Genomic DNA, 26,315 nt, shown 5'->3' with positions numbered 1-26,315 from the left:
AAATTAAATTATTTATTATATTTTATATAAAATTTGATAAAGTTATAATTATGAACTAAGATAAATTGAGATAAATTATGATAACAAGCAAAGCTAGAAGGATCCTTCTCAACCCAATCCAAAAAACCGAATCCAACAATGAATTTTCTGGCCTATATATATAAATATATATATATATATATATATATAATCATGTCCATAAAACACTATAAGAAAATTGTATATAATTTGTATCAAGTTATTTCTTACAAAAATAATTAATTTTTGTCAAAAATAATTTATTCTTATCATAAATAATCATTTATGTCGCAAATAACTCGACATAAATATTATTATTATTATTATTTTTATTATTATAAATCAAAAGCAATAATGAGTTTTTTGCTTCTTTCAACTAGGAAGTAATTGAAGATGCCATATATTTACCACGTGAAATAATGAAGTACTAGAAGGGCTGGAAGCAATAAATTGTAACATGAAGCTTCGCCAAGCAATCGGCCACCATCACCAGAAATATAACTCGTAGGACCAGAGGCAGTACCAGTCCCAATAGTACTTGGATTAAAATAAGCTGGAGATGGAGATGGAGACGGTACTGTACTTATAAATGGGACTACCGGATCACGGGATGACATTGGAGATCCAGATATTGTTGAGGATGCGGCCTTGTGCTTATCTGCATCAAAAAACTATTCTATGTTACAGCAGTACTAGTACTTCAGATAAATCGAGTCTAATCAAAACTAATCCTAAAAGAAGTTTGGCATGCAGATTCATATATCCTATATTGATGCAGCAGGCTATTTACCTGGGCACTGAGAAGAACTTGCCAAACTGCAGATCCAGGAGAAATGAGGTATGCATTATGACCAGCTTGTTTATAAACATGAATCAAAATAAAATGAATAGCTATTAATGTTTAATATGTTATTAATTTGTCTCGTTTGTTTTTGCAGATGATCAAATGAGATGAGTTAAGATAAAAGTTAAAAGTTGAATAAAATTATATTGTTAGAATATGTTTTTTTAATATTGTTTTCATTTTAGAATTTGAAAAAAGTTATAATAATTAGATCAGATAAGAATGGTTGTAAAAACAAACGAGGCGATCTTGAGTTCGAATTCTAACTTTATATTTTCTGTTTAATTATTAAATGTACCTTATAGAAACATTAATTTAGGTAATTTACGTACCTTCGGAAAATTTTGCGGCCAGTATGGCCACGGTAGACGCAGGTAGTGACATTACAATTACCAGCAACAGTGTGCTGAACATATGCATCCCCAATAAAAAGAGTAGATCCTTTGCACTGCAAACGAGAGCATGGGGCTGTGTTGCCAGATGGAAAACACTGCAAGCTGTATGTGTGCATGTGTGTGTGGGTCACCAAGAATTAATAAACACATGCAGATCGATGTCAACCTATATGTATGTATGTATATATATATATATATATATATATATATATGTATACATGTAAATGAATGATCAGAAATTAATAAAAGAAAATATCATGAAAAAATATCTCACTTGAGGTCGTCTGTTCCACAGATGCATTTGATGCAGTTGTTGGCAGTAAGAGCATAAGAACCATTTGGCACGATTAGGCTCTCATTGTACCAGTTCAGATTCGCCGAAGAACATGCTGCATTCATATATGCATCAATGTTAAGAAACCAAATCAACCAATAAATATAAGAACTTTTGCATTTCCTGCCATTGATTACACAAATATATGCATGGTTAGGTTTGAACAGTGAGTTGAGATGAGATGAAAGTTAAAAATTGAATAAAATTTTGTTAGAATATTATTTTTTAATATTATTATTGTTTTAAAATTTGAAAAAGTTGAATTGTTTATTGTATTTTATGTAAGAATTTGTGAAAGTTGTAATGATGAGATGAAGTGGGTTCAGAGCGTTTCTCAATCCAAATCGAGCCAAAGGATCCATAAAAATTTGTTGTTGCTCATCAATTTTTGAGGAATATTAAATTTTCAATAGATAAATAATATTTACAGTCTTAGGTTTGCAAGTTTTGCACATTCATTTTTAAAAAAATAAGTAAATTTGAAATCCATATAAAAATAATTTTTTAATAGTAGACTCTACTTTTTTTTCAAAGAGATTGCGCGGGATTTGTATGCTGATCTATAATTGTATCTAGCATTATTCTTGTCAATAAATATTATGTAACTCACTTTATGTATTTATCTATCTTGCATTTAAAGTTTTCAAGTTTGGAAAAGAACTCGACATGATACATTGATATTGATCCAGATATGTCTATTTTTTACATTATGTATCTATCAGCAAAGTGACAAGCTAAACCAAGTTATTAATTTAAGTGTGGAAAAGTCACACGAGTGATTTTGTTTTTTTCTTCTGCAAGGTTGTTTGATTCGCCTAATTAACTTGTTCTGGCAGCCTTAATGCAGTAACTACATTTAGTCAGTCCAATCTGTTCACAAGTGAATTATTTATATATGTTGTACTGACCTGGAACTGGAACAGCTAGTATGTCTCCAGGATCAACCACAGGTTGTCCGAGCCCATTGATGGCCTCCAAGTCCATGACAGTGGCGCCGAATTCCAGTCCAATGCTGCTCAAGCTCTCTCCTCTCCGCACCACATACGACATGTACACTGTGGTGATCCCATTGTTACTGTTGTCGAAGCATGTGCATGGCAATGGTATCACGAGGCTTTGCCTGCTCAACAAAGGGTTCTTCGCATTGATGCCATTCACAATCCCAATTTGCTCAGCACTAACAAGCCCTCCATATCCATCTGCTATGGAATCTGCAGTGTCAGCTTCTCGAACTATATATTCGGTTGACAGAGACCGTCTGATACCATCCACGCAGGGACACGAAATGGGTATTTTCACAAGGGAATTAGCTCGAAGAATTTTGTTTCCAAGGGTTGGTATTGCTGGGGTGATGGAGTTTGTGGCAAGGATATCAGTAATATTTACTTGGAATCGATATGCAATCTCTGAGATTTTGGAGTCAAAGGGTAAGATATAAGAGAGAAGAGAGGTGCATGAGTTTGAAGATCTACATGGTTCAATGACAGATTTTGCATGCATTAGAGAAGGAAGAATGAAGAATATTGAAAGAATGGGGAGGAGTAAAGGAAGTAGAAGTTGCTGCAATAGGTTGCTCATTGTGCTAACGTGAGCTAGCTTGGATGGTGTTGAAACACGAAGTGTTGGAAAACTTCATCTTCTGCATTGTTTCAATCATTTTGGACTGAAAAAGCTGTTAGGTGCATGCATTAAACTTGCTGAAAAACAGGGTGGCATTTTGGATAACTGAAGAGAAACTTTGAAAGGAGGATATGATGGTAAGGTAGGGCATGATCTAACACTCAGGTAGATCATGTGCTGAGACCAACCAGTCATATATCAAGAGATCACTCAGTAGATTGGGCAATTGTTCAGGCAAGTCCTTCTCCAGATCATGAAAAAGGCAAAAACATAATAAATTAAAAACAAATGATGATAATTAGTACAACCCGGCCGGTTGACATATTCATGATCAGCCTCATCTAATTGGAAACTGCTATATATGGGTCCGAATGACTCAAAATGTGTCTCGAATAGGTTTTTTATTTTATTTTTATATATTTTTTTAATCATCATAAATATTTTTTAAAAAAATAAAAAAATCACAATATCATTAAAAAATATTTTTTTAATCATTCAATAAAAATAAAAAAAATTACATTCGGGACACATTTTGAGTCCAGAATTCAGAATCCAAAGCATTTCCGCATCTAATTACTTATGAATATGGACTTCATTTGTCCGATTTCATGTCAAACACAATCGGGTGGGTCACGTCAAGAAGAAAATGAAAATAGCCATGAATCACACAAGTTCCCATACCCATAACGAGTCCAACCTACTCCTCGATGATCTTATCTATTTGTGTTTACAAGATTATATGCAAGACCTCTGTGATTAAAGTCTAAAATATTGAGGAATAATTTTACATTATTTATAGATAAGGTTTTTGATATATTTATAAGGAATGAACAATTATCTCTTGTTGAATCAGTTTATGAGATGAGTGATATCAATAAATTTTTTCATGATATCAGAGTCTGCCACAAGATAAATGAGGAGTACTCACGCTACTTACTCCGTGACAAGGATCAGAAAAAATACTAACCTACACGTGAGGAATAATATTGAAGAATAATCTCACATGATTACTTATGGATAAGATCTTGAGCATGTTTATAAAAAATGAATAATTATCTTTTATTGAACCGATTTTATAAAATGAGTTAGACCGATAAATTTTTTCGTAAAACACACTTGGTCAGGTTTCTATTTTTCTTTTTTGTTTGAACCAAATTGACTGGCTTTGGATCAGTTGATATCTGAGTAATTGACCGCCCAAATCGACGGGTCATGTCAAGTTGTGAGGGTGAAAAATGGATACTTAGGAGCGAAGGCAAAGAAAGATAATGAAAGAGATCGAATGCGTGCAGACATGATCGATGGATGAAATTAATTAGGATAACGTTAGTAAGGAAGATGCATGCAAGTGTGGGCACACGCACGTGCCAATCCGGTCATATATGTTGGATCTATCGACACGCGCAATGATACACTTACAAATTACAATTTCTCTATAACTATTTTCCAATCATTTTCTTTATCGACAAACTCTAATTTGATACATAGGTTCCAACTAGCAAGGATAGTTTTCTAAAAGAAAAATGATAAATCCACTTCACTTTTTATAATATTTTATATAATAATATTTTAAGAGAAATATTATTTTTATAAATTAACTTGTAAAAGTAATATTATTTTATTAAAATATCTTTATTTTATAACTTATGTTATGAAATATATTGTATAGATATTATTATTCTTTTTAAAATAAATAAGATCAAAATACCTTTAAATGCATTATTTATCTTTATTACGATAATTTAGACTAAATGTGGACAGATTTCGGGGTAGGATGAGACACAAAATTCTCATTTCATCATTACATATTTTTCAAATCTCTATACAAAATATAATAAACAATTCAACTTTTTCAAATCTCAATTCACTTTTTTCAAATCTTAAAATAATAATAATATTAAAATACAATATTTTAAACTTTTAAATAGAATAAAAAATTCTTATCTTACTTTTCAAACCTGCTTTAATTTAAAATTAATAATAAAAAAAGTTATGAATAATTTATAAATAATATTAAAGTAATATAAAGTGATGTCAAATATAACCTTAAAAGTTTGCGGGTACAGTACTATTTAGTAATTGCTTTCGATCTTATCATGTACTATAATTTTGAAAAAGGGAAAAGATCATGCTATAGCTCCCGCCGGAGCTCTTTATTTTTTTATGTGTATTTTTTAAATTTATTTTTACATAAATTTTTTTATATTTTTAAATATTTTTAAAAAATAAAATAAATTTAAAATATTATTAAAAAATATTTTTTTAATCAAAAAGCAAAAAAAAATAATTAAAAAATAATTTCTTAATCATGAAGTCTTCGTGATTAAAGAAGTATTTTTTAATAATATTTTATTTTTTAATTTTTATTTTATTTTATTTTATTTTTTTTAAATATTTAAAATTATTAAAAATATCTATATAAAAAAATTAAATAAAAAACATATAAAAAAATACTAGAGTCCAGCAGGAACTCCAAACGAGAGCCCTCAGCAGGACATCTAGCATTTTTTTAAAAGGAAAATACTATTTTTATAGAAGATATTTATAGAAATTCTCTACCGAATCTTTTTTTAATTTTATTTTTTTATTTAATGATTAAATAAATATTTTTAAATAAATATGTATTTTTTTTAAATATTTAAATAGTTTAAAAAAATAATAAAAGAAAAGATAGAAAATATTAAAAAAAAGATTTATAATGTTTGGTAGAAGATTTCGAATCGTAGCAACGTCCTTGAAAAAACCAAAAGAATGGTGGCACACGTCTTAAATCATGTCAATTCAACTTCACAAGTAGTACGTGAGCCTAACGTCCAAAAATGTCAAAATTATATTAAAAAAACAATTGAAGACAAGGGCGGAGGTATCCATCACACATCCCATGAATGTGGTCCGGACGAAGCACCCATCGGGAGAAATCCATCACACGATTGATGTATTCCAATCCATCACATATGCTGATGTCGAGTGTTTTCTAAATAGTAATAAATTGAATAGGTAAGGTGAGTCATGCGAGGTTAATTTAAAATGAGTTTAAATGTGTTTAGATATTAAGATAAATTTAATATTATTTATAAAAAATTAAAAGATATTGTGGATCTCATATATAAAGATGTGTTAAGTTAAAAAAGTTATAGATCTCACGTGTAAGGAAGTTTTGAGTTGATATGAGTTTAGTAATTTGAGAATTGAGTGTTTGGATGTTAAATTCAGTTTAAAATTAAACTGAACTAAGTTGATCTCAGCTGAGTCTTGCAACCAAACAGAACTTCAGTTTCATTTGAATGTTGAGTTGAGTTGAGTTGAGATGATTGAGTAAGTTTTGTGGGACTCACTTAAGATTAGTTTAGATGTGTTTTAATGTTAAGATAAATATAAATGTATTTTATGAGAAATTGAAAAGAACTATAGGTTTTGCGTGTAAATATATGTTGAGTTGAAAAAAATTATGGGTCCTACATGTAAAGAAATTTTGAGTTGAGATTAGTTTAATGATTTGAGAGTTGAGTGTTTAGATGTTAGGTTGCGTTGGATGTTGAATTGAGTTGAGATAAAAGTTGAAAATTAAATAAAATATTGCTAGAATATTATTTTTTAATATTATTATTTTAGAATTTAAAAAAGTTGAATTGTTTATTAAATTTTGTGTTGTAATTTGAAAAAATTGTAATCATTAGATAAGATGAGTTGAGATGGATTTAAGATCCAAACTGACCCTAAACTCAGTTTAAAATTAAACTGAACTAAGATCAAAATTCAAATAGGGCTCTAGAGTTGATCTAAGAGTGATAATTTATGTTTGCAAGTTGTGTTCAATGTTCATATCTTGTCAAATTATAAGAATTATAGTATAGGGATCAACATAAACATTACTAAGGTTTCGTTTGGATACAGAAACACTCTCAATCTATCTCATCTCATCATTATAAATTTATCAAATTATCATATAAAATATAATAAATAATTCAATTTTTTCAAATATCAAAATAATAATAATATTAAAAAATAATATTTTATTTAATTCATTTAAAATCATTTTATCTCACCTCACTATTCAAATGAGCCCTTAATTAAATAGATTAGATCCTAAAATTCTAATAGAATTCATATAAATAACGGGCGACACAACACGAGTTGTATAATCTATTTAATAATAAATTTTTATTGGATTAACTTAAAATTAAAACCGGTTTAACTTATTTCAACTTGTTAAATCCATTTTAATTTGCTTAATCTGTTTTATATAAATGGCTTGAACTAACCTATATATTTATATCTCATACATTCTTAATTATATAAATCATTTTTAATTAAAATTAGATTCATAATAAAATATTTTATAATTAATATCAAAACTAATAATATTTTCATCAAATAATTAAATAGCCAAATAGTAATATTAATAGGATTACGTCAAAGAATTAGGATCAGGTCTTGTAGAAGGTTTTTTAATTTTTTACTTCTATCGTTACTCTAATTTTTACTCCCATGCCAAACCCACAGAAACCTACAAAACCGTCGGAGCAACAGCCACTCCGCCGGTCAAAAGCTGTAAGAATCTTTATCCCGCACACCACCATCTGAATCTCTGGCACCATGACTCGAGGCCACCACCAAAAACCGCCTCCGGAGCCCTCAAACTCACGCGTCGCCAATCAGACCAAGCGCAAGCACCGCCATGATGACGCTGAAGAATCTCATTGTAGTGATAAGAATAGCAACCGCACTAAGAACCGCAGAAGTGGAATAGTCTCCGGACTGGAAACCCAAACCCTAATACCCGACTCGCCTCGAATCTCACCCAATTGTAACCGGTTCGACCACTTGAGTTCTTCGCCAAGAAAGCGCAGGAAGAAAAGGGTTAGAAACTCGAGAGCTACAGAGGGTACTTACCGCAAATGGGTTTCCTCTTCCTGCGATTTTTCGGACTGCAAAGGTAATACATGGCTCTAACAGTAATTTTTTATTTTTATTTTTAAATTATAAACATAAATTATACATGTTTAAATGTTTGTATTCCAATTACCAAGTTTAGTTTAACTATTTTCATTTTTAGCTGTATAATTGATTGTCAATGCGTGCAATATTTCCTAGTAAATTCACATCTTAGTTCATAAGTTTTTGTTTTTGGTTTTTTGCCAGTTTACTTCCGTGAATTTTCAAATACTGGAAAAGAAAACGTTTTGACTTAAAAGTGCATAATTTGAAGTTGTAGATAAATTTCTAATTTTCTATTGTGTTGGTTTACAGTTTGACCGATGGTAATTTGGATTTTTTTTTTGGTGATCTACAGTCCAGCAAGTTACAAAAAATCCAATTTTAATGAGGTCTTCTAATGGCGTCTTTGATTTGAGAATAAAAAAAAGGAAAAAAAGAAAAAAAAAAATACTAATGAATCCTATGGATTTTATTTCTTTCCTATTAGTTAGTACCATATGACTACTTTGAAGTTACGCATCAAAACTATGTGGAATCCGAGTGACAGCATTTTGACTTGATCAAAGCTTTCATTATTCTAGTGATCCTGCAATAAGGCTGCTTGAGGATGAACTGATATTCATAATGGAATAATGATTAACTATACTTTGGAACTAACAATAAATGAATATGGACTATCTATCCATCCGTGTGTGTTTGTGGTGGGTGGGCATGGTGGGCTAGACACATATTTATCACTTTTGTTATGCCATAACCATTTTCATCTCCCCTGCAGATAAGCTTGTGATTGTTTCATACAATATACTAGGTGTCAACAATGCATCAAACCATCCAGATTTGTATTGTAAAGTCCCTCCTGAGTTCTTGGAGTGGGATCAGCGAAAAATCCTTATACATGAGGAGATCAATAATTACAATGCAAGCATTCTGTGTTTCCAGGTAAATTACGTGTTTTTCATTGTTTATGCACATATGTATATGCAGAGTTGTTGTTGTTGTCTGTGTGGTTGTTTGTGAACGTTTTAAATTATCAAAAGGGAATTGAGATAACATTTTTTTTCTTTCTCTTTGACATTCATTGTGAACTTTTATAACATTTATACATAGGCTTTCCTAGACTTTAACGGTAATTCGCTCAAATTCCTTTATGAATGGTGGATGATATTAATCTCATACAGTTGCAAGAGTTGGATTCTTATTTGTTAATAAACCTAAAGCTATTGGTTTGATATCATGAGAAAAGCAATTACTTTTAAAAAAAAAAATATCATGAGAAAAGCAATTACTGTTATATAGTGTTCCTTGATCTCTTTTCATCAAGATTTTTCTATTTGAGTCAGTTGTTTGCTATACTGTGAATGCTTCTCATTTTTTTGAAGGGAAAATAGGTGAGCCGTACTCTGTTATGTAGCTTCTCTGTGACTCTGTCTTTAGGAAGTTGAAAGTTGAATCTGCTTTCTAACAATCGTCTAAGATTCATATCATATCAGCTACACATTCAACGGCACTTGAGATTGAGGCCTATTATAATGGTTTTTTTTCTTTTCCATTTACATTCTCATACCCACTCTCATGGTAGCAGGAGGTTGATCGTTTTGAAGATTTAGATGATCTTTTTCAAACAGAAGGCTTTGTAGGTGTTTACAAGGTAAACTAAGGTATTTTTTACGATTATGTCTAGTCCAACTACTGTGTTTTCGTTGTGAAATCCAGATTAGTTGCTTAAAAATGATTTACAGGCTCGAACGGGTGAAGCATGTGATGGGTGTGCAATATTCTGGAAAGACAAATTGTAAGGCCTTGACCCTTTTGTAACTTGCGAACTCCTTTTGTCTTACTATAGTCTTAACTAATAGTGATTTAAGTAATCAGTTTTATCATGCAACTCATCTGTTATTTATCTTATTGGAATTAACTTTTTTGTTCACCTCTTTTCTTTCTTCTTTTACTGTGGTAAATTCAAACTTCAAACATCTAAAAAGAAGCATGGAGGCATTTCCATTTTTTATTTTGAGCATGCATCTCACCATCTTGCAACTTCAGTTTTATAGCTGAAGAGCACATCTTTTGCAGTAAGCTTAATTATTCTTGTTCATTATCATTTTCATTGTATTGAATATCGTAATTTTACCAAAATCATATTCGGAACAGATTTACCCTTTTGCATCAAGAAAACATAGAGTTCCGGAGTTTTGGCCTTCGTGACAATGTTGCTCAACTGTGTGTTTTAGAGGTATGCAGAGTTCAATTTATTGTAATCTGGTTTTCCTTTGATCTCTTCCGCTGGTGTTAATTTGTATAATTTGTATAATCTCTTCCGATGGTTTACTTTTATGGCCTGATGCTTTGGTGTAACTTTATGGGCTATGGTTCTTAAATATAAATGGTGTTTCTCAGTTTGCTGAGAAATGCATGTAGACACCCTGGCATCATCCAATTCTTTTTACGTTTTGTCCTTATATTTACTTTTATTTCTGTGATGTCTTTTGTATTATTCTACTTTACTTGCTTTCTTGTTGCGGGAAATCCTTTTATGCTTCAGTTTGGTCATATGTTTTCCTTTTAGATGTTATACTTTTTTTTATTAGTAACAGTTTTATACATTTATATTCTCTTTTTGCATACACAGCTGATTCAGAATCAATCAGAGTCCAAATATACCCAAGCATCCATGTAAGTTATATTTTTTTATGCTTGTATTTGTTGTGTATATGCATAAAAAATCTCATGCAACTGTGGAAAAAGTATGAGCATTGTGAAATTTGATATCTTACTTCATTGGGGCTGAACTGAGAAGAGACGAATCTCATGTGTCTCTATCATTTTACACCATTTTATGCTTTCTATTTTAATTTATTCTTCTTATAAAAATGTAAGTTATTGAAAAGAACTGGTTCAAACAAAATAAGTAAAAAAAAAAAAAGAAAAAAAGAGAAAAAAAAAACTGGAAAGTCTTCTACCAAGCCTGCTTTGAGAACCCCTTAGAGTCTAAGGATAATATATTATGGGAGAAACCTTCAACCCATCCTTTATAAAAATATAAAGGAAAACAATTTCACCCTCACCTGTGCATATCCTGAAGAAGTTTTGCTGCTGGAAAATGTAGTATTTGAATCCATGAACAAAGTTACTTTTTGCTTTGTCGTTGACAGTTTAACCTGAAGGTAAACTTTTCTTGCACACTCGAGAAAAAAAAAATCTGCACCACAAAATTTCTACAAGAATTTTGCCTTCTCGTTCGCTCATACTGTTTGACATACCTTGCTGATTATACGAAGCAATGTGTTATTTCATATGTAATCTGTTTTAAACTATTATTATTCGTAAGATTTACTTATAAAAAAAAAGATTGATATATGTACGTGTGATTTTTCCTCAAGTGCTGTACATAATTTGTCATAACAAATCAATATATTAGTCTGTTGTCTATGTTATTTAGGAGAACATATTGCCACTTTAATCACTGACTTAAGCACACAACGATAGGTCTCCGCCCATTCGAAATCGAAGATTACTGGTTGGAAATATACATGTACTCTTCAACCCAAATCGTGGAGACATCAAGCTAGGTCAGGTACTAACTGTTTTACTCACTGCAAAAAAGGCAAAATTCCTGTAGAATGTTTTCAGTTTATAAGATTGGGGATTCTCAAGGGTTTATAGTTCCCTTTCCCCTCTCTGCTTGTACATATGTGCTGTGTGTGCAAATTACCTTTGCGTCTGTTTTTTTTTCCTTAATTTGTTCTCCCTTTTTTTGGGAATGGAAATAGCGTCAAATTGTATCTTTGAACTCATGGTTGTGATGCCATGATATTCCGTTGCATCAACTTACTAGAAAAGAACAAGGATATTTTGATTTTCAATCAGATAGGTATGCTTCTTATTTTAACTCTGGGAGTATGTTAGCATCCAATCTACAATGCTGTAGGTCCGAATGTTTCTTGAAAGAGCTTACAAGCTATCACGGCAATGGGGTGACATTCCAGTAGTAATTGGCGGGGATCTAAATAGCATTCCGCAGGTGAGATCTAGCAAGGACATTATTGATTAAACAGTTTCCAATTTGAGATACAATGCGAAACTTAAATTTCATTATCACTTTATTATATCTTAAGTTTTCTTTTCATCCTGTGGTCAGAGTCCAATTTATCAGTTTCTGGCCTCATCAGAGGTGAGTTCTCGTTCTTCTAGTTGGTCAAGCCAGTAATCCTTGTATGTTTATGTTTCCACATTCCTGGGACAGCCTGAGTTGTCTATGCCAGTGGAGGGGGGGTCTTATATGACTTGCTTAAGTTGCTGTAATTTTTGCAGTTGGACGTCCAACTATATGACCGCAGGAAAATTTCAGGACAGCTTGAATATGCATATCAGTGTAGAGACTTCAGATTTCAGAATGAGAATGCAGCCAGGTTTTTTCTGGAATTCCTGGTGATTGATCTTGGATTCTTGGTCATTAAATTGATGCGACATGGACTTAAAACAATTTAATCTCTAAGTTCCTTTTCATCTTAGCACCTATATGTTCAAATAAATATATAATTAAATTGAGCACACTAGTCAGATATGTAAATGAGATCCTTTGAAATTTAGAATGGGGGTGTTTTCCATAACTATAAATAAAAAAGCATTGTAATATATCAAAGGAGAGCATCTGCTTGTGTGTGTGTACATATTTATGTATGTATGTATCCTGTTCTTTGGAAAGAAACTGTGGTTCTGAGTCTCTCGCCCACTGCCAGCGGCTGGAGTGACCCAGCAGGTGGAAAAAAAGGTTCACTCTTAAATATGAACAGAATTATGAAGAGGCATTCATCCTTCACCCTTTTATATTTTTTCATGGAAGTGTACTTTAATAAAATACAAGGCAGGTTTCCATTGCATCTTCAATGTTTATAGTATGGTGGTAAATTTTAAGCAATTCATGTTATTTGTCATCACTATCACAGTTACCATAATTTGATTGGTTTATATCAGACGTGGTGCTTGGATGCCCAACCCGAAGCCATTGTTGTATAGATGGAGTGATGAAGAATTAAGGCTTGCAACCGGTATTGGAGGAGTCACCCATGTTCAACACCAATTAAAGCTCTGCAGTGCATATATTGGGGTTCCTGTAAGAAGCCTGTATCTTCTCATAATTTCTTGTATAGGTCAAATTTTCAAGTTCTGTCGGGATATTGCAATTTACTTATTCAAGGGAAGTAGATATGTACTTGATGAATCTTGAGGTTGATGCCCGACACAAGTGAGACCATGAATACTGCAATCTCCTTAAAGAAAAAATTTGTATGATAGACACAGACATGTATGTCAGTGTCTTGCACAGGAAGTCTTCCAAAATATTTGTGATAGCAGTTTCTTTTTTCCACATCTCCTGTTCAGCTAAATATTTTCCTTTGTGTATTTCTTTCTGTTTTTTATCATAATCCGTACTTAAATGACGCAGGGAAGCTCTAGAACTAGAGATAATCATGGGGAACCCTTGGCAACGTCATACCACTCTAAGTTTATGGGAAGAGTTGATTATATTTGGTAGTTCAATTTTACCAAAAATATAAAATTATATAATACCATGTTTTCCTCTGAAAATTTTGTTAATGATGTGTTTGATCAACACAGGCATACAGAAGAACTTGTTCCTGTGAGAGTTCTTGAGACCTTACCCATTAATAGTTTAAGAAGAAGTGGAGGGCTCCCAAGTGAGGTACCTTTCATATCTGTAACTACTGAGCTTGATCTATCACGTGATAATTAAATTATGTAAATATTTTGTTTGAGATGCTTCTCTTGCAATATTATGGGAGTTTTTTTAAATTAGTAACAAATTTTATTTTAGCATCTTAATTCTTCAAAGAAAAAAACAATTGGATTTGGATATGGCCACTTCTGCATCGGTCACAATTCTTTTTTTTGATATGGCCATTTCTGCATCAGTTTCAAACTCAGTTATGCAATTATAAGCTAAGTTTAATTGAGAGCATTTGGATATGACCATTTCTGCATCAGTCACAATTCTTCTCCAGGACTTTTGGAAGAGTATGCTCTATAGTTTTTACGTTTCTAAGACACATGGGTTGTTCAAGGAACAGCTGGTGGTGGGTGATAGTAATTTCAATTTCCTGGACCACCTCATTTTTGTCTTTAATTCAACTAAGTGTAAGCAACATAAAATTTCAGTTAATAGGTGGAAAGGAGAAGATAACATAAATGATGTCTAGTAGCTCTTTTTTTTTTTTTATGGAAAATTATTAAGTACTCTGGAAGTATGGCTGATGTGTTACTTCCATCCTATTGTAAAATGTCATGCTATTAAGATTACTTATATAAGCACTAATATTTAATGAAATGCTATCTTCTAATAGGACTAGTGTTATAGTGTCTGTATACTTAGAGTTCCTAGTAGTTACTTGTTTTTGATACTACGAATAATGGTTGTCAAAGTTGGTTTGAATACCTCTTTCCATTGTTTTCCTCCATTTATATAGAAAAGGGTTACGACCTAGCACTGTCTGTTCAGCGTGATTCCAGCGATTAATTGCTGCTGGTTTTACTGTACACATTATCTATTTACACCGTTAAGTCTATTTACAGCCAAGCTATTTATCTGCTATACTATCTAGATATAGAAAGCATCTTTGTAAAAGTATCTCTGTAACATCCCCCTTCAAATTGATGCTGGTGGATCAAGAAGCATCAATTTGTCAACTAAGAACTGATGCCGGTGTCGAGAAAGAGCTTTAGTGAATATATTTGCAGTTTGACGTTTAGTGGAAATGTGAGGGAGAGTAATCACATGTTTGTCAAAGGATTCACGTATAGAATGACAATCGATTTCGATATGTTTCATACGCTCATGGAAGACAGGATTAATAGCGATCTGAATAGCACTGGTATAATTAGCATGAAGAGGAGTGAGATGTAGATGAGGAAAACCAAGTTCACCCAATAATCCACGAAGCCATGTGATCTCAGAGCATGCAGAAAACATAGCACGATACTCAGACTCAGTAGAGGACTTGGAAATTCTGTCTTGCTTGTTACTCTTCCAAGAAATGAGTGCATTGCCTAAAAACATGCACTAGCCAGTAACAGAGCGATGAGTATATGCACTTCTGGCCCAATCAGTATCACTATACCCTACCAACTGTAAAGAAGATTTTTTTGGAAAGAACAACCTGCTCGTAGAGGTGCCCTTCAGATATTGGATAATGCGATGGACAGCGGCTAAATGAAGATGTCGGGGAGCCTGCATAAATTGACTAACTTGCTGTACAACAAAAGAAATGTTAGGACGAGTAATCGCCAAGTAGTTCAAACTCCCAACAAGCTATTGATATAAGGATGGATCTGATAAAAGCTCCCCTTCTTCTTGACGAAGCTTAAGATTTACCTCCAAGGGAGTAAAAACAGAGTTACCTGATTGGAGACCACCCAATGAACTAACGTCCTGCATGTATTTGTGCTGATGTAACAACGTACCAGTTGGAGTAAGTTGTACCTCAAGGCCAAGAAAGTGCTGCAGGGGACCAAGATCTTTTATGTGAAAAGAGGTCTTGAGATGCTGTTGTAATTGCTTAATTAACTTAGTATCGGCGCCAGTGATCACAATGTCATTGACATATATGAGAAGCAATACTATTCCTGTAGAAGTCTTGCGAAGAAAAAGAGAGGAATAAAACTGACTTTGAATAAAATGACAAGCAAGCAGGTTAGAGTGAAATTTGTCAAACCATGCACGCGGAGCTTGTTTCAGTCCATACAAGGATCGGCGTAGCCGACAAACCTCTGAGGAAGGTGTAGCAAACATGCCAGGAGGTGGGGACATATAGCTTTCTTCCTTCAAATCCCCATGTAGAAAAACATTCTTCACATCCATCTGCCGGAGAGACCATCCTTGCGACGCAGCAAGTGCCAAGATAGTCCGCACGGTAGTCATTTTGGCAACAGGTGCAAATATTTCTTCATAATCAATACCATACTCTTGTCGGTTCTCAAGAACCACGAGACGGGTCTTATATCTGTCCAGTGAGCCATCAGCTCGAAACTTGACTAAGTACACCCATTTACAATCAATAGGTTTGACATCAGAGGGATAAATTATAAGGTCCCACGTGTGGTTGTCTTAAAGAGCTTGGATTTCCTCTTGCATGGCCTGTTGCCAACACGCTTGGGTGGATGCCTGGGTATAAGAGTGAGGAATATAAATAGTGTTGAGAGTGGCAGTAAGTGAGATGTGAGCAAAACCATACTATCTGGTGGATGTGTAACCCGGGTGGAGTGCCGAGATATAGGAACCGTAGAATCAGATGACGGATCAGTGTCTGGAAGGGGCATTGAAGAAGGGGGAAGATGTCGATGATACACCATATCTGGTTGAAATCGCTCAATAGAAGAAGACACATCATCAAAAGTAGGAAGAAGAGTAATAGGAGGATAAAAAATAACCTGAGACTGAAAGAAATATTGACTTTCGAAGAAAATCACATTCCGTGAGATTCGATATTTATTTGTACGAGTATCATAATAAACAAATCCTTTCTGAGTAGGACTAAAGGCACACGTGACAGACTGTGCAGCAAGCTTGTGACACTCAACAGGTGGTAGATGAACAAAACAAACACACCCAAATGTATGAAAGGATTGATACTCAGGAGATATGTCAAATAATTGAAAATAGGGAGAATCATAATCTAGAGTAGTAGTAGGCAAACGATTGATCAAATAGACAGTAGTAAATAAAGCTTCTGCCCAGAACTTAGAAGGTACAGAAGAATCAATCAACAAAGTACGGACATCTAAAAGATGACGATTTTTACGCTCAGTGACTCCATTTTGTTGAGGAGTGTAAGGACAAGAACTCTGTGAAATGATCTCCTTTTACTGAAGAAAAGTTTGAAAAGAATGAGACATGTACTCTCCCCCTGAGTCGGAGCGTAAAGTTTTGATACAAGTACTGAACTGTGTCTCAACAAGTGCAACCAATTTTTGAAAGACAGAAAACACGTTACTTTTAGAACGGAGAAAATATATCCAGGTGAATCGACTGTAATCATCGATAAATGTCACAAAATAACAATATTGACCATGAGAAATAACAGGACTCACATCCCAAACGTCAGTATGCACAATCTCAAAATAGTTAGAAGCACGACTACCATGAGCAGGAAAAGGTAAAGTTTTATTTTTACCAAGACGATAAGTAACACAATCAAAAGATACAGGAGGAGAAGAAAATAAATCTTTATTGCCCAAAAAACCATGTTTCATAAGATGAGTCAAGATAATAGAATTAGGATGACCTAATTTCTTATGCCAGACTTCATTAGTATTGGCAGTAGCCGTACAAGCAAGAGAAACAACATTTGGAATAGAAAACTGTAAAGGAAATAAACGTCCTATTTTAGGTCTCTTCGCGATCACCGTCACCGTCCCCGACACCTGATCTTGCACAAGACAACCACCACGAGAAAAGTGAACATCACAATTATTATCTACCAATTGTCCAACAGAAATCAAATTGGTAGACAATCCAAGAGAGAAAAACATTGCAAAATGAAGAGCCCAAATTACCAACAACAGTAATAGGAAGAGTACTGCCATCAGCGATTTGAATATTTTGCGTGCCTCTATACTTACGAACACCATAGAGACCCATCGTATTACCAGTCATATGATTATAAGCACCCGAATCAACAATCCAAGAAGTTGAGTTAGTACCTGTACCTTGCAGGCCTAAGGCCATAAAAGCAGACACAATCATTTGTTGGACCATGGCTGGTGTGAGAACATATAAATCAGAGCTTACAATAGGCGGCGCAAAAGAAGAAGAGGATTGTACAACAGCCTGAAAAGCTTGAGATTGGCAATTCTGAGGCCGTACTCGACAGTCTTTGATGATATGGCCATTTTTCTTGCAGTAGTTGCAAACTTTCTCAGGACAGTTGCAAGAGATATGACCAAATTCCTTGCAGCTGAAACATTGCAATTTGTTCCTCCCTCTCCCTTGTGTTGCATAGGCTACATTCACAGTCTTAGAAAAGACATTTTCAGAAGTCATACCCATCTGAGTGGATAACCATTGTTCTTCATGCAACAAATCTCCCAAACAAATATCCAAAGAAGGAACCAGATTACATTTCAACAAACCAGCTCGAACGGGCTCAAATTCGGGTCGAAGCTTCATTGAAAACTGATTGCGTTGACTCTTAGCATGAACTGCTTGAAGAGCCGAGAGTGCCGTAGTAGGAACCTTAGCATAAACAATGATAGAATATTCGCACCAAAGGTTAATAAAACCAAATTAAAATTGTGTGATAGGTAAATTGCCTTGACTATAATTACTAATTTCCAATTCTAATTGGAACTTTCAAGCATTATGATCTTGGTGGTAAATATGGTGAACATAATCCCACATAGCTTAAGCCGTAGTAAAATAGAGAAGATTGGTCACAAGGTGAGACTCAATCGTCCCCAATAGCCAAGAGATTACTTTGGCATCCTTGACCTCCCATTGAATAAATTCTTTTTCATCAGTGGGAATTTTACATCTTAAACTGAAATTCCCACGTAGAAAAATTCTTTCTAGTAAAGCGAATAATAGTATTTTCAATAGATATGATGAAAAACACTTAGAGAAATATGCTCAAGTAGTCAATCAAATAAGTGGCAAGCCTATTTTAGGACCAAAATAAGCCAAAAGTGAAAAAGGCCCAAAGTCATGGTAACGGGGGGGTGGGGCCAAGGTCCTAAATAAGTCCACGCCCAAAATAAAAGGCCCAGACTGAAAATAAAGGGCCCAAAGTCACGAAAATAAAAGGCACTTCTGTTGCCCAAAGTCACGAAACAAGGCGCCAACGTATAGGAGAGAAATACCTTACGGACCAAAGGAGAAATACTTCGATACCTGCCTAGAAAATTTCGGAGAACCACCCTGAGAGAGCCGACTGCAACACAGCCACCCAGAAACTTTCGGACCGCCACAAAACCTCCACGGAAATTGCCGATACTCACCAAAGGAGATACCCGCACATCTTCAGCCACCAGAAACTACCCAGAAACTGCCGACAAGCACCAAACTGCACTGCCCAGAACTGGATCACGGCAAACCACTCCGCAGAACCTGCCAACAGCCTCAAAGCCACCAAGGTGACGAGCCCACAAGTCGGAACTCAACAGTCGTGCGAGAAAAACACTCACCACAAACTTAGAAACTTACCAACGTGCGAGAACAGAGAAGGAAAACAATTCCTACTGTCGCAACTCAGAAACTCTCAGGGATAAAGATCATAGAGAAACGATAATCAGAGTAAAAGCTCTGATACCATGTCAAAGTTGGTCTGAATACCTCTTTCCATTGTTTTCCTTCATTTATATAAAAAGGGTTACAACCGAGCACTGTCTGTTCATTCCAGCGATTAATTGCTGCTGGTTTTACTGTACACGTTATCTATTTAGTTTACTGTACACATTATCTATTTACACGTTAAGTCTATTTACAGCCAAGCTATTTATCTGCTATACTATCTAGATATAGAAAGCATCTCTGTAAAAGTATCTCTGTAACAATGGTTTGAGGTCCCTAAAGGCCAGGCAGTCATGTTACAATGCAGGGATTACTTTGCATGGATATACACCAAATTCAGCACATGCTATTCATCTAGGGTTTTGTAGTTTCTTATGCAAATTGTTTGTGACATCAATGAATGATGATTGGCCTATATTATCTTTCGTCTGTTAGACGAGGCTAGCCATTTAAATATATGCAGTTATAAATGATGTGAGCTTGATACATGATCTGTGGTCTCCGCATAAGGCTGGATTCATGAACTATCAATGTAAATTTGCAGAAATGGGGCAGCGACCATCTTGCTCTTGTGTGTGAATTGGCTTTTGCAGATGATGTCAACGGAACCGAATAGTGCTGCTTCTGAATCAACCCCGGGCACCGGGGTGTGGCTCTATTTCTTGGAGTTTCAAAGATTTTGGGAACCAGCAATCTGCCACGTTTTGATGGTGGTACTTCTTAGGCATTGTTTATTCTGTCCTGCAAAAGTGGGGCTCTCCTTGTTTTGCATTTCGGTAGGATTTTCATGTCAAATTGACTTCACCATGTTAAAAGAAGCTTTGTAATATATCTGAACATAATTCATTCTAACAGGAAATGTTAATGCAACTTTGATGCCGCATCCATTCTATGTATGTCCCAATGTAGCCTTGAAACTTTCAATTTTACAATTTATGAGCACGCCATATTGTATTACTGTGCTCATCTGATTCATATACCTTTTATGTTGCCGCAATTTTGTTGAGATGGAAGTTTTTCATTTGTGGTTTCTATGCAGTTCTGAACCCTCTTTAATGTGTTTCGTGTTTTGAGATGCACAGTAGCTACTGAGCCATTTCACATCTTGAAGCTTGCTGTGATAGCATAGTGCTAAAGTGATATTGTGTTACGTGTTAGGACACTTCTTGGAATCCTAGTCCTCGGACTAACATACAAAGTTTACTAACAAAATTGATTCAATGTTCCATCCTTTAATATTAATATAGACCTTAAAAACGCTTACAAAAGAGATTTAGATAAAATCAAATACTAAATTTATTTAAAAAAAAAACCCTAATATTTATTTGAATATAACGCGATTGTTGAAATTCTTAGTTTTAAGGTGCTAGGGCGACAATTCTAGCCCATGCATTTAAAAGGTGTAAAGACGAGAAAAACAACACACTCACAAGTAAAGGGCAAACATCAAATTCAAAGGGGAACTACTTGTATAAGGAGGCCTTCCTCTTTATAAAGAGTGATTTAGAGCTTTGTAATCTTTATATTTTTATAGCTGAATTTTTTTTTGCAATTCGAAATAAGTTTCAATATCGAATCACGTAAATTCTTACTTGCTTTTATTGCCTTTTAGGCCCCGTTTGAAGTCATAATTGATTTCAATTTATCTCACTTCATATAATCATTACAAATTTTTTAAATTTTCACACAAAATATAATAAACAATTCAATTTTTTCAAATTTTAAAACAATAATAATATTAAAAAATAATATTTTATTCAACTTTCATTTTAACTCATCTTATCTCAACTCAGTATCCAAACTGCACCTTATTCTTACTCATTTGTGATCAAATAATTTTCACTCGTCTTCCGCCATCTCCCCATGGGGTATATGCTATATCATTCCCAGCTTGAGCTATTATTATTATTAGGCAATGGTCAAATAATTTCTGTTTTGCTGTCCAAATAACTACCACTAAGAGAAAAAGTCTTTTGTGGGGGAAGAAAGGGACCTTTGGCACGTCATTGCTTAGCTTAAGTTGGAAGAGAGGGCCCAACAAAATCAACATGCCCTTTGTTTGGGGGGAAAAATCGAGATATAATATGAAAGTTGGGAGGATTCAAATCTTTTATTTGGTGCGGTTTGGATAGTAAGTTGAGATAAAATGAATTAAGATGAAAGTTAAAAGTTGAATAAAATATTATTAGAATATTATTTTTTAATATTATTATTTTTGAAATTTAAAAAAAATTAAATTGTTTATTATATTTTATATAAAAATTTAAAAGATTATAATGATAAGATAAAATAAGATAAAACATTTCTTAAGCTGACGAAGGAATAAGAAATAAATGCAGAAACCGAACAGGTTTAAAAGTTGCTGGAAAAAGTCATGCCTCTTGATTTCTTCAAGCATTTTTATTTATATGAAAATGGCCGACTTCTAAAACATGGCTGAGTGTTTGCCAGATATACTCCGCAAACAATATTGTCAAAATTGACAAGCTAAATCAACGACCCTATGCTCTGAGCTCTGTTATTGTAGGTTTAAAGCTTTCACATTTAGTTAAGACTTGAAAGAGATCCATGATTTTCATGGCGGCAGGTGGTCTTGGACTTTTTCTTTCATTTTTAGCTTAGATGAGAGATAGAATTAAAAAAAAAAAAAAAAACTATGTAAAATCATCTGATATTATCAAGAAACAATACAAAACAAGCTAATTGAAATTATAGAGTTAAGATTCGAACTCAGAATCTTTGTTATGATACGATGTGAAATCATTATTTATCATAAAAGTTTAAACAGATAGGAAGATGTAGATTTTATTATTTATTTTTATATTTTAATACTGTCCACGCACCATTATTCTGCTTTTTGGCAATAAACTTCAAATCAAATCTTTCTCAACCTCACTAGTTAAACCCTTCCTCAGTATGGCTCTAGACCTTACTTTCGAGCCAAGCATGTTAAAAACTCAAAGAGTTGAATAAACAATTTGGAAGATAAATGGGTACAAAAACAACAGACAAGGTATCTAAAGAAACTATGACAGACAGTGACTTGGAAACATAAAGGCAAAAAAAATATGCCATCTTCAAGTGGTTCCTGAAGAATCAAACAATGACATGGAAACTTGGACTTCAAAGATTTTGTCTCCATTGCAAACTGAGAAATACTTTAGCCACAAATAGATTATACAAAAATAATCTCACAAACTGATGTGTCTTCATATGTTTTGTTAGATTGTAAAGTTACTTTTATTATAAAGTAGATTTAACGGATCATATAAAACTACGTCAGCTTGTGGAATTGCTTTTGTGTAATCTCTTTGTGATTATAGTAGCTTTCTTTGGAATTTCAAATCATATTCTCAATAGAAAGCAATATACATCTCTTTTATTCTTAACAGAAAATTTCATGCTACAAAGAACTCATATAGAACAACGGTGGCTGAGAATCAAAATCAGTTGATGGCCTTTACAGGAACAGAGAAAACTCAAACATACACCTAATTTAGATGCTCATTCAGGAATTTGGGAGACCTTTTGGCTTTAGTAATCCAGTCTCCACAAAATAGCTAAAGCCTCAACAGCTCTACAGGATGTTGTGTTATTATTTTGAAGATGATAGATATAAACTTTCAAGTATGAGTACCTACAATACAAATACTCTTACACTACTTCCTAATTGCAAAACTTAAGGGCATGCCACATTTAGGGTTTCATCAATCCAAGAAAAATCCTGCTTAGCAAAATCAATATCAAGATAAGGAAGATCGCATGCCAAATCATGTTCAACCTCATACTCTGGATAGAAATCCATGTCATTCCTACAATTGAAATCTCCGATGAAATCATCCCCGAAGAGCGAGCAGTCATATGAATAACATCCCAACTTTAACTCTTGAGGACTCTCTAATGGCCGCACTACTGGCACCTCTGACAAAGCCAGAACTGATTCTTCTCCCTCCAGAAGTGGTTCTGCATTGCCTTCCTCTTTGATTGGACTTTCAGTTCCACAACCAAGTAGAGCTGAAGCAGAGACATCAAGCACAGATGATGGTGATGGATGATCAGTTGATAATGAATTCATCTCATTCTTCACAAGTAATTGCAATCTTTCAATCTCAACCCTCTTGATCTGATAAGCAACAGCAGCCTCCTCGGCGGTGTCATAAGTACCAAGCCACAACCGGCGGCGTTGAAGCGGGTCTCGAATCTCTGCTACATACTTCCCATACTTCCTGCGCCGAACACCCTTGTATAAAGAGGACGATCTTAGCACCTTTTTATCATTGAAAACCTTGGCATTAATCCTAGTACTAGTGCTAATTTTTCCCTTGCTTTCATCGGAATTGTTTTGTGGAGAAGTCTCTGCACATGAATAATCATCATATTGGAAATCTGGAAGAGAAATCTCCCTGACAAAGCGCTTAATACCCATTGATTCGTCTTTCTTAAACTCATATTCTTCTTCATCATCGCTTGAAGAATCGGTAGCATAAGGATCATGGTATGTAATACGAATTCTCTTCATAGGCATGAAGTTTGTTTCATTTATTTTTCTCCTCAATTTCTGATAGTTATTGTCTAGAATAAGATAATGATTCTTGAGGTCTGGCATTGTGGGTTGAAAGCCCAGAGGAAGTAAGTTAAAAATCCGGGAAAAATTATATCTTTGTCAATCTTGGATATAAAGAGAACCCCAAATCTAGAACCCTTCAAACTCAAAGTGAAAGAGCAACAATGTTTTCTGAGATAAGCACAAAAGCACTCTACTCCAGAACAAGTCCTGCACAAAAATCTACTCCTCAAAAACAAGACAAAATAGTATAAAGATCCTAAAACCTATCAAAATCCTTTCCATGAATACAAAACGAATGTTGCATGCTGCATTGGATGATAGAAATACAATAATCAGTATGAAACATAACTAAAGGTCAAACAAAAAAGCAGATACCGTTTTGATCTTAATCGCATGGAAAAGGTCGGGGAAGTCTGTGTTTCGGTTTGACTATGGCACCAAGATTGCATGCAAAAGGAGAAGAACAAAAGGAGTGTGACAAAAGTTGGGACTAACAGAGACTGAAAATAGAACAACTGGAGCTGCTTCAGTGCTCCATATAGCAGATCAAACCAAGACGACATAAATACTCTGCTTCGCACTCCTCTGCTTCTTGGTAAGCCTTCTTCTTGTTAGAGAGAGAGAGAGAGAGAGAGTCTGGTGTAAAATAAGCACAGCAAATTTAGAAGGAGACCTTAAAAGTTTTCGAACTTTCAAGATTTGCTTCCAGAAAAAACAAAAAGGAAGTAACTTTCAGTTGAGGATGGCTTTCTGGTTGGAAAGCCCATCCCCGTTTCCTCTCCTTGATTTTTATCACTCCCTCTCTGTTCGTACCTTTTCCCTCGGGAGGGTGAAAGAGATATTTGAAAACTAGTCCATTGGGCTGGAAATAAAATAATAATGATCAACAAACCACTTAACATTAATTCGGTCAAATTCGATTTTTACTAGATTTGTTTATTTATTTATTTATTTATTTTTTAAAAGTAAAAGCATACCTTATAGTTTTATTCATAAGAATCAATAGAATATTCATTACAAGCTTTCTCGCTCATGACTAGCTAACAATTCGACTAGGACCTTCTTCAATCAATACAGTTTCTTTAGATATATTGATAGCTAACTTAGCTAGTTTTGTAAGAGTTCAAAGAAGGAGGAGGAAGGTAGAGAGCAATTGCGCGAAGGATGAAGGAAAAGTTTTTTGAATATTCTCTGTGTATTGAGTACTATACAATCTGTCCTACATATACACTTATGTGTAAGAAACTAACCGTTTCTATACTAAAAGTAGCAGCTAGCTAAATAAAAGAATAAGAATCATTTACAAAAAACAGAATCAGAGTGATGGAAATAAGCAAACTCGAATAAATACAATTTATCCCTTTTCTAACTTTAGGCTCAAAAGACTTGTAGTTTCTTTTAAAGATGCACGACTTGCAGCTTGATCATCTGTAGTGTGTACTAGCCGCTGACAAGATGGAGAATAGAAGTTCACTATTCCCATCTTGGACAAATATAACTGAAGAATAAATGAAGGCAAAGCCTTTGTAAAGATAACAACGAGTTGACATTTTGAGGAAACATGGCCTGTGATGATGTTGCCCTCTTGGATCTTGTCTCTGATTAAGTGACAATCTAACTCGATATGCTTTGTACGTTCGTGGAAGATTGGATTGGTAGCGATGTGGAGGGGCTGCTTGATTGTCACAGTAAAGTAATGTAGCTTGAGGATGAGAAACCCAAAAATCAAGAAGCAAATATTGAAGCTAAGTGAGCTCAGAACATGTGGAGGCCATGGAGCATAACGAGACACCATAGATTGTTTCTTGGACATCCAAGAAATAAGTGAGTCTTCAAGAAGAATGCAATACCCGGTAATAGAACGACGTGTGTTAGGACACAAGGCCTAATTAGAATCATAATAGGCCTTGAGTTGAAGTTGAGAGGAAGATGAGAGCAAGATGCCCTGTCCAGGTGTTGCTTTGATGTACTGAAGTATTTTATGAGCTGCAACCAAATGTGAAGTCGTGGGATGATCCATAAATTGACTAAAAAGCCGGACAACATAACATATATCAGGCCTAGTGTGGTCAAATATAGCGAATGGCCAATAAGTCTTCTATAAGAGCTCAGTTCTGAGAGTAGAGCACCCCGAATATTTGCTTAGCTTAAAATTCTGCTCAAGTGGCAGCTTGAGAGGTTTGCTACCAAGTGTCCCTGAGTCAGCCAAGATATCTAAGATATATTTTCTTTGGCACAAGCGAATACCTTTGGAAGACCTTGCAACTTCCAAACAAAGAAAATAGCGCAAACAACCA

The 26,315-nt window shown here is 34.2% G+C and overlaps 3 protein-coding genes across 3 annotated transcripts; 1 reads left to right on the top strand and 2 right to left on the bottom strand.

Annotated features, from left to right (window-relative positions):
- Positions 1-277: 277 nt before the first annotated feature.
- On the bottom strand, positions 278-3,333 carry LOC108997963 (lysM domain-containing GPI-anchored protein 1-like). Its single transcript, XM_018974351.2, has 5 exons — positions 2,500-3,333; positions 1,532-1,646; positions 1,195-1,359; positions 809-834; positions 278-676 (listed from the first exon to the last, which is right to left on the bottom strand). Exons 1-5 carry the CDS (start codon positions 3,167-3,169, stop codon positions 423-425), a joined length of 1,230 nt encoding a protein of 409 aa, XP_018829896.2. The 5' UTR covers positions 3,170-3,333; the 3' UTR covers positions 278-422.
- Positions 3,334-7,660: 4,327 nt separating this feature from the next.
- LOC108998044 (carbon catabolite repressor protein 4 homolog 5) lies at positions 7,661-20,408 on the top strand. Its single transcript, XM_018974474.2, has 14 exons — positions 7,661-8,147; positions 8,925-9,088; positions 9,732-9,797; positions 9,889-9,941; positions 10,301-10,382; positions 10,779-10,822; positions 11,636-11,723; positions 12,078-12,170; positions 12,288-12,320; positions 12,461-12,558; positions 13,124-13,262; positions 13,596-13,681; positions 13,769-13,853; positions 19,996-20,408. The coding sequence occupies exons 1-14, from the start codon at positions 7,808-7,810 to the stop codon at positions 20,065-20,067; spliced, it is 1,443 nt and encodes a 480-aa protein (XP_018830019.2). The 5' UTR covers positions 7,661-7,807; the 3' UTR covers positions 20,068-20,408.
- A 2,459-nt stretch (positions 20,409-22,867) lies between these two features.
- LOC108998038 (ethylene-responsive transcription factor ERF118-like) lies at positions 22,868-24,858 on the bottom strand. Its single transcript, XM_018974467.2, has 2 exons — positions 24,394-24,858; positions 22,868-24,225 (listed from the first exon to the last, which is right to left on the bottom strand). Exon 2 carries the CDS (start codon positions 24,055-24,057, stop codon positions 23,131-23,133), a length of 927 nt encoding a protein of 308 aa, XP_018830012.1. The 5' UTR covers positions 24,058-24,225; positions 24,394-24,858; the 3' UTR covers positions 22,868-23,130.
- Positions 24,859-26,315: the final 1,457 nt, after the last annotated feature.

Source organism: Juglans regia, chromosome 6 (genome assembly GCF_001411555.2).
Source record: "Juglans regia cultivar Chandler chromosome 6, Walnut 2.0, whole genome shotgun sequence".
Taxonomy (NCBI): domain Eukaryota; kingdom Viridiplantae; phylum Streptophyta; class Magnoliopsida; order Fagales; family Juglandaceae; genus Juglans; species Juglans regia.
Note: the sequence above shows the minus strand (reverse complement) of the source record. Positions and strands in the feature narration are given on the sequence as shown.

Excerpts from the sequence above, each read along its gene's own strand:
- LOC108998038 (XM_018974467.2), bottom strand. The coding sequence starts at position 24,057 with ATGCCAGACCTCAAGAATCATTATCTTATTCTAGACAATAACTATCAG.
- LOC108997963 (XM_018974351.2), bottom strand. The coding sequence starts at position 3,169 with ATGAGCAACCTATTGCAGCAACTTCTACTTCCTTTACTCCTCCCCATT. Across the intron at positions 835-1,194 it reads GGCCGCAAAATTTTCCGAAG|TTTGGCAAGTTCTTCTCAGT; the intron begins GTACGTAAATTA and ends CTGGATCTGCAG. Across the intron at positions 677-808 it reads AAGTTCTTCTCAGTGCCCAG|ATAAGCACAAGGCCGCATCC; the intron begins GTAAATAGCCTG and ends TTTTTGATGCAG.
- LOC108998044 (XM_018974474.2), top strand. The coding sequence starts at position 7,808 with ATGACTCGAGGCCACCACCAAAAACCGCCTCCGGAGCCCTCAAACTCA. Across the intron at positions 11,724-12,077 it reads GAGACATCAAGCTAGGTCAG|GTCCGAATGTTTCTTGAAAG; the intron begins GTACTAACTGTT and ends ACAATGCTGTAG. Across the intron at positions 12,559-13,123 it reads CAGAATGAGAATGCAGCCAG|ACGTGGTGCTTGGATGCCCA; the intron begins GTTTTTTCTGGA and ends GGTTTATATCAG.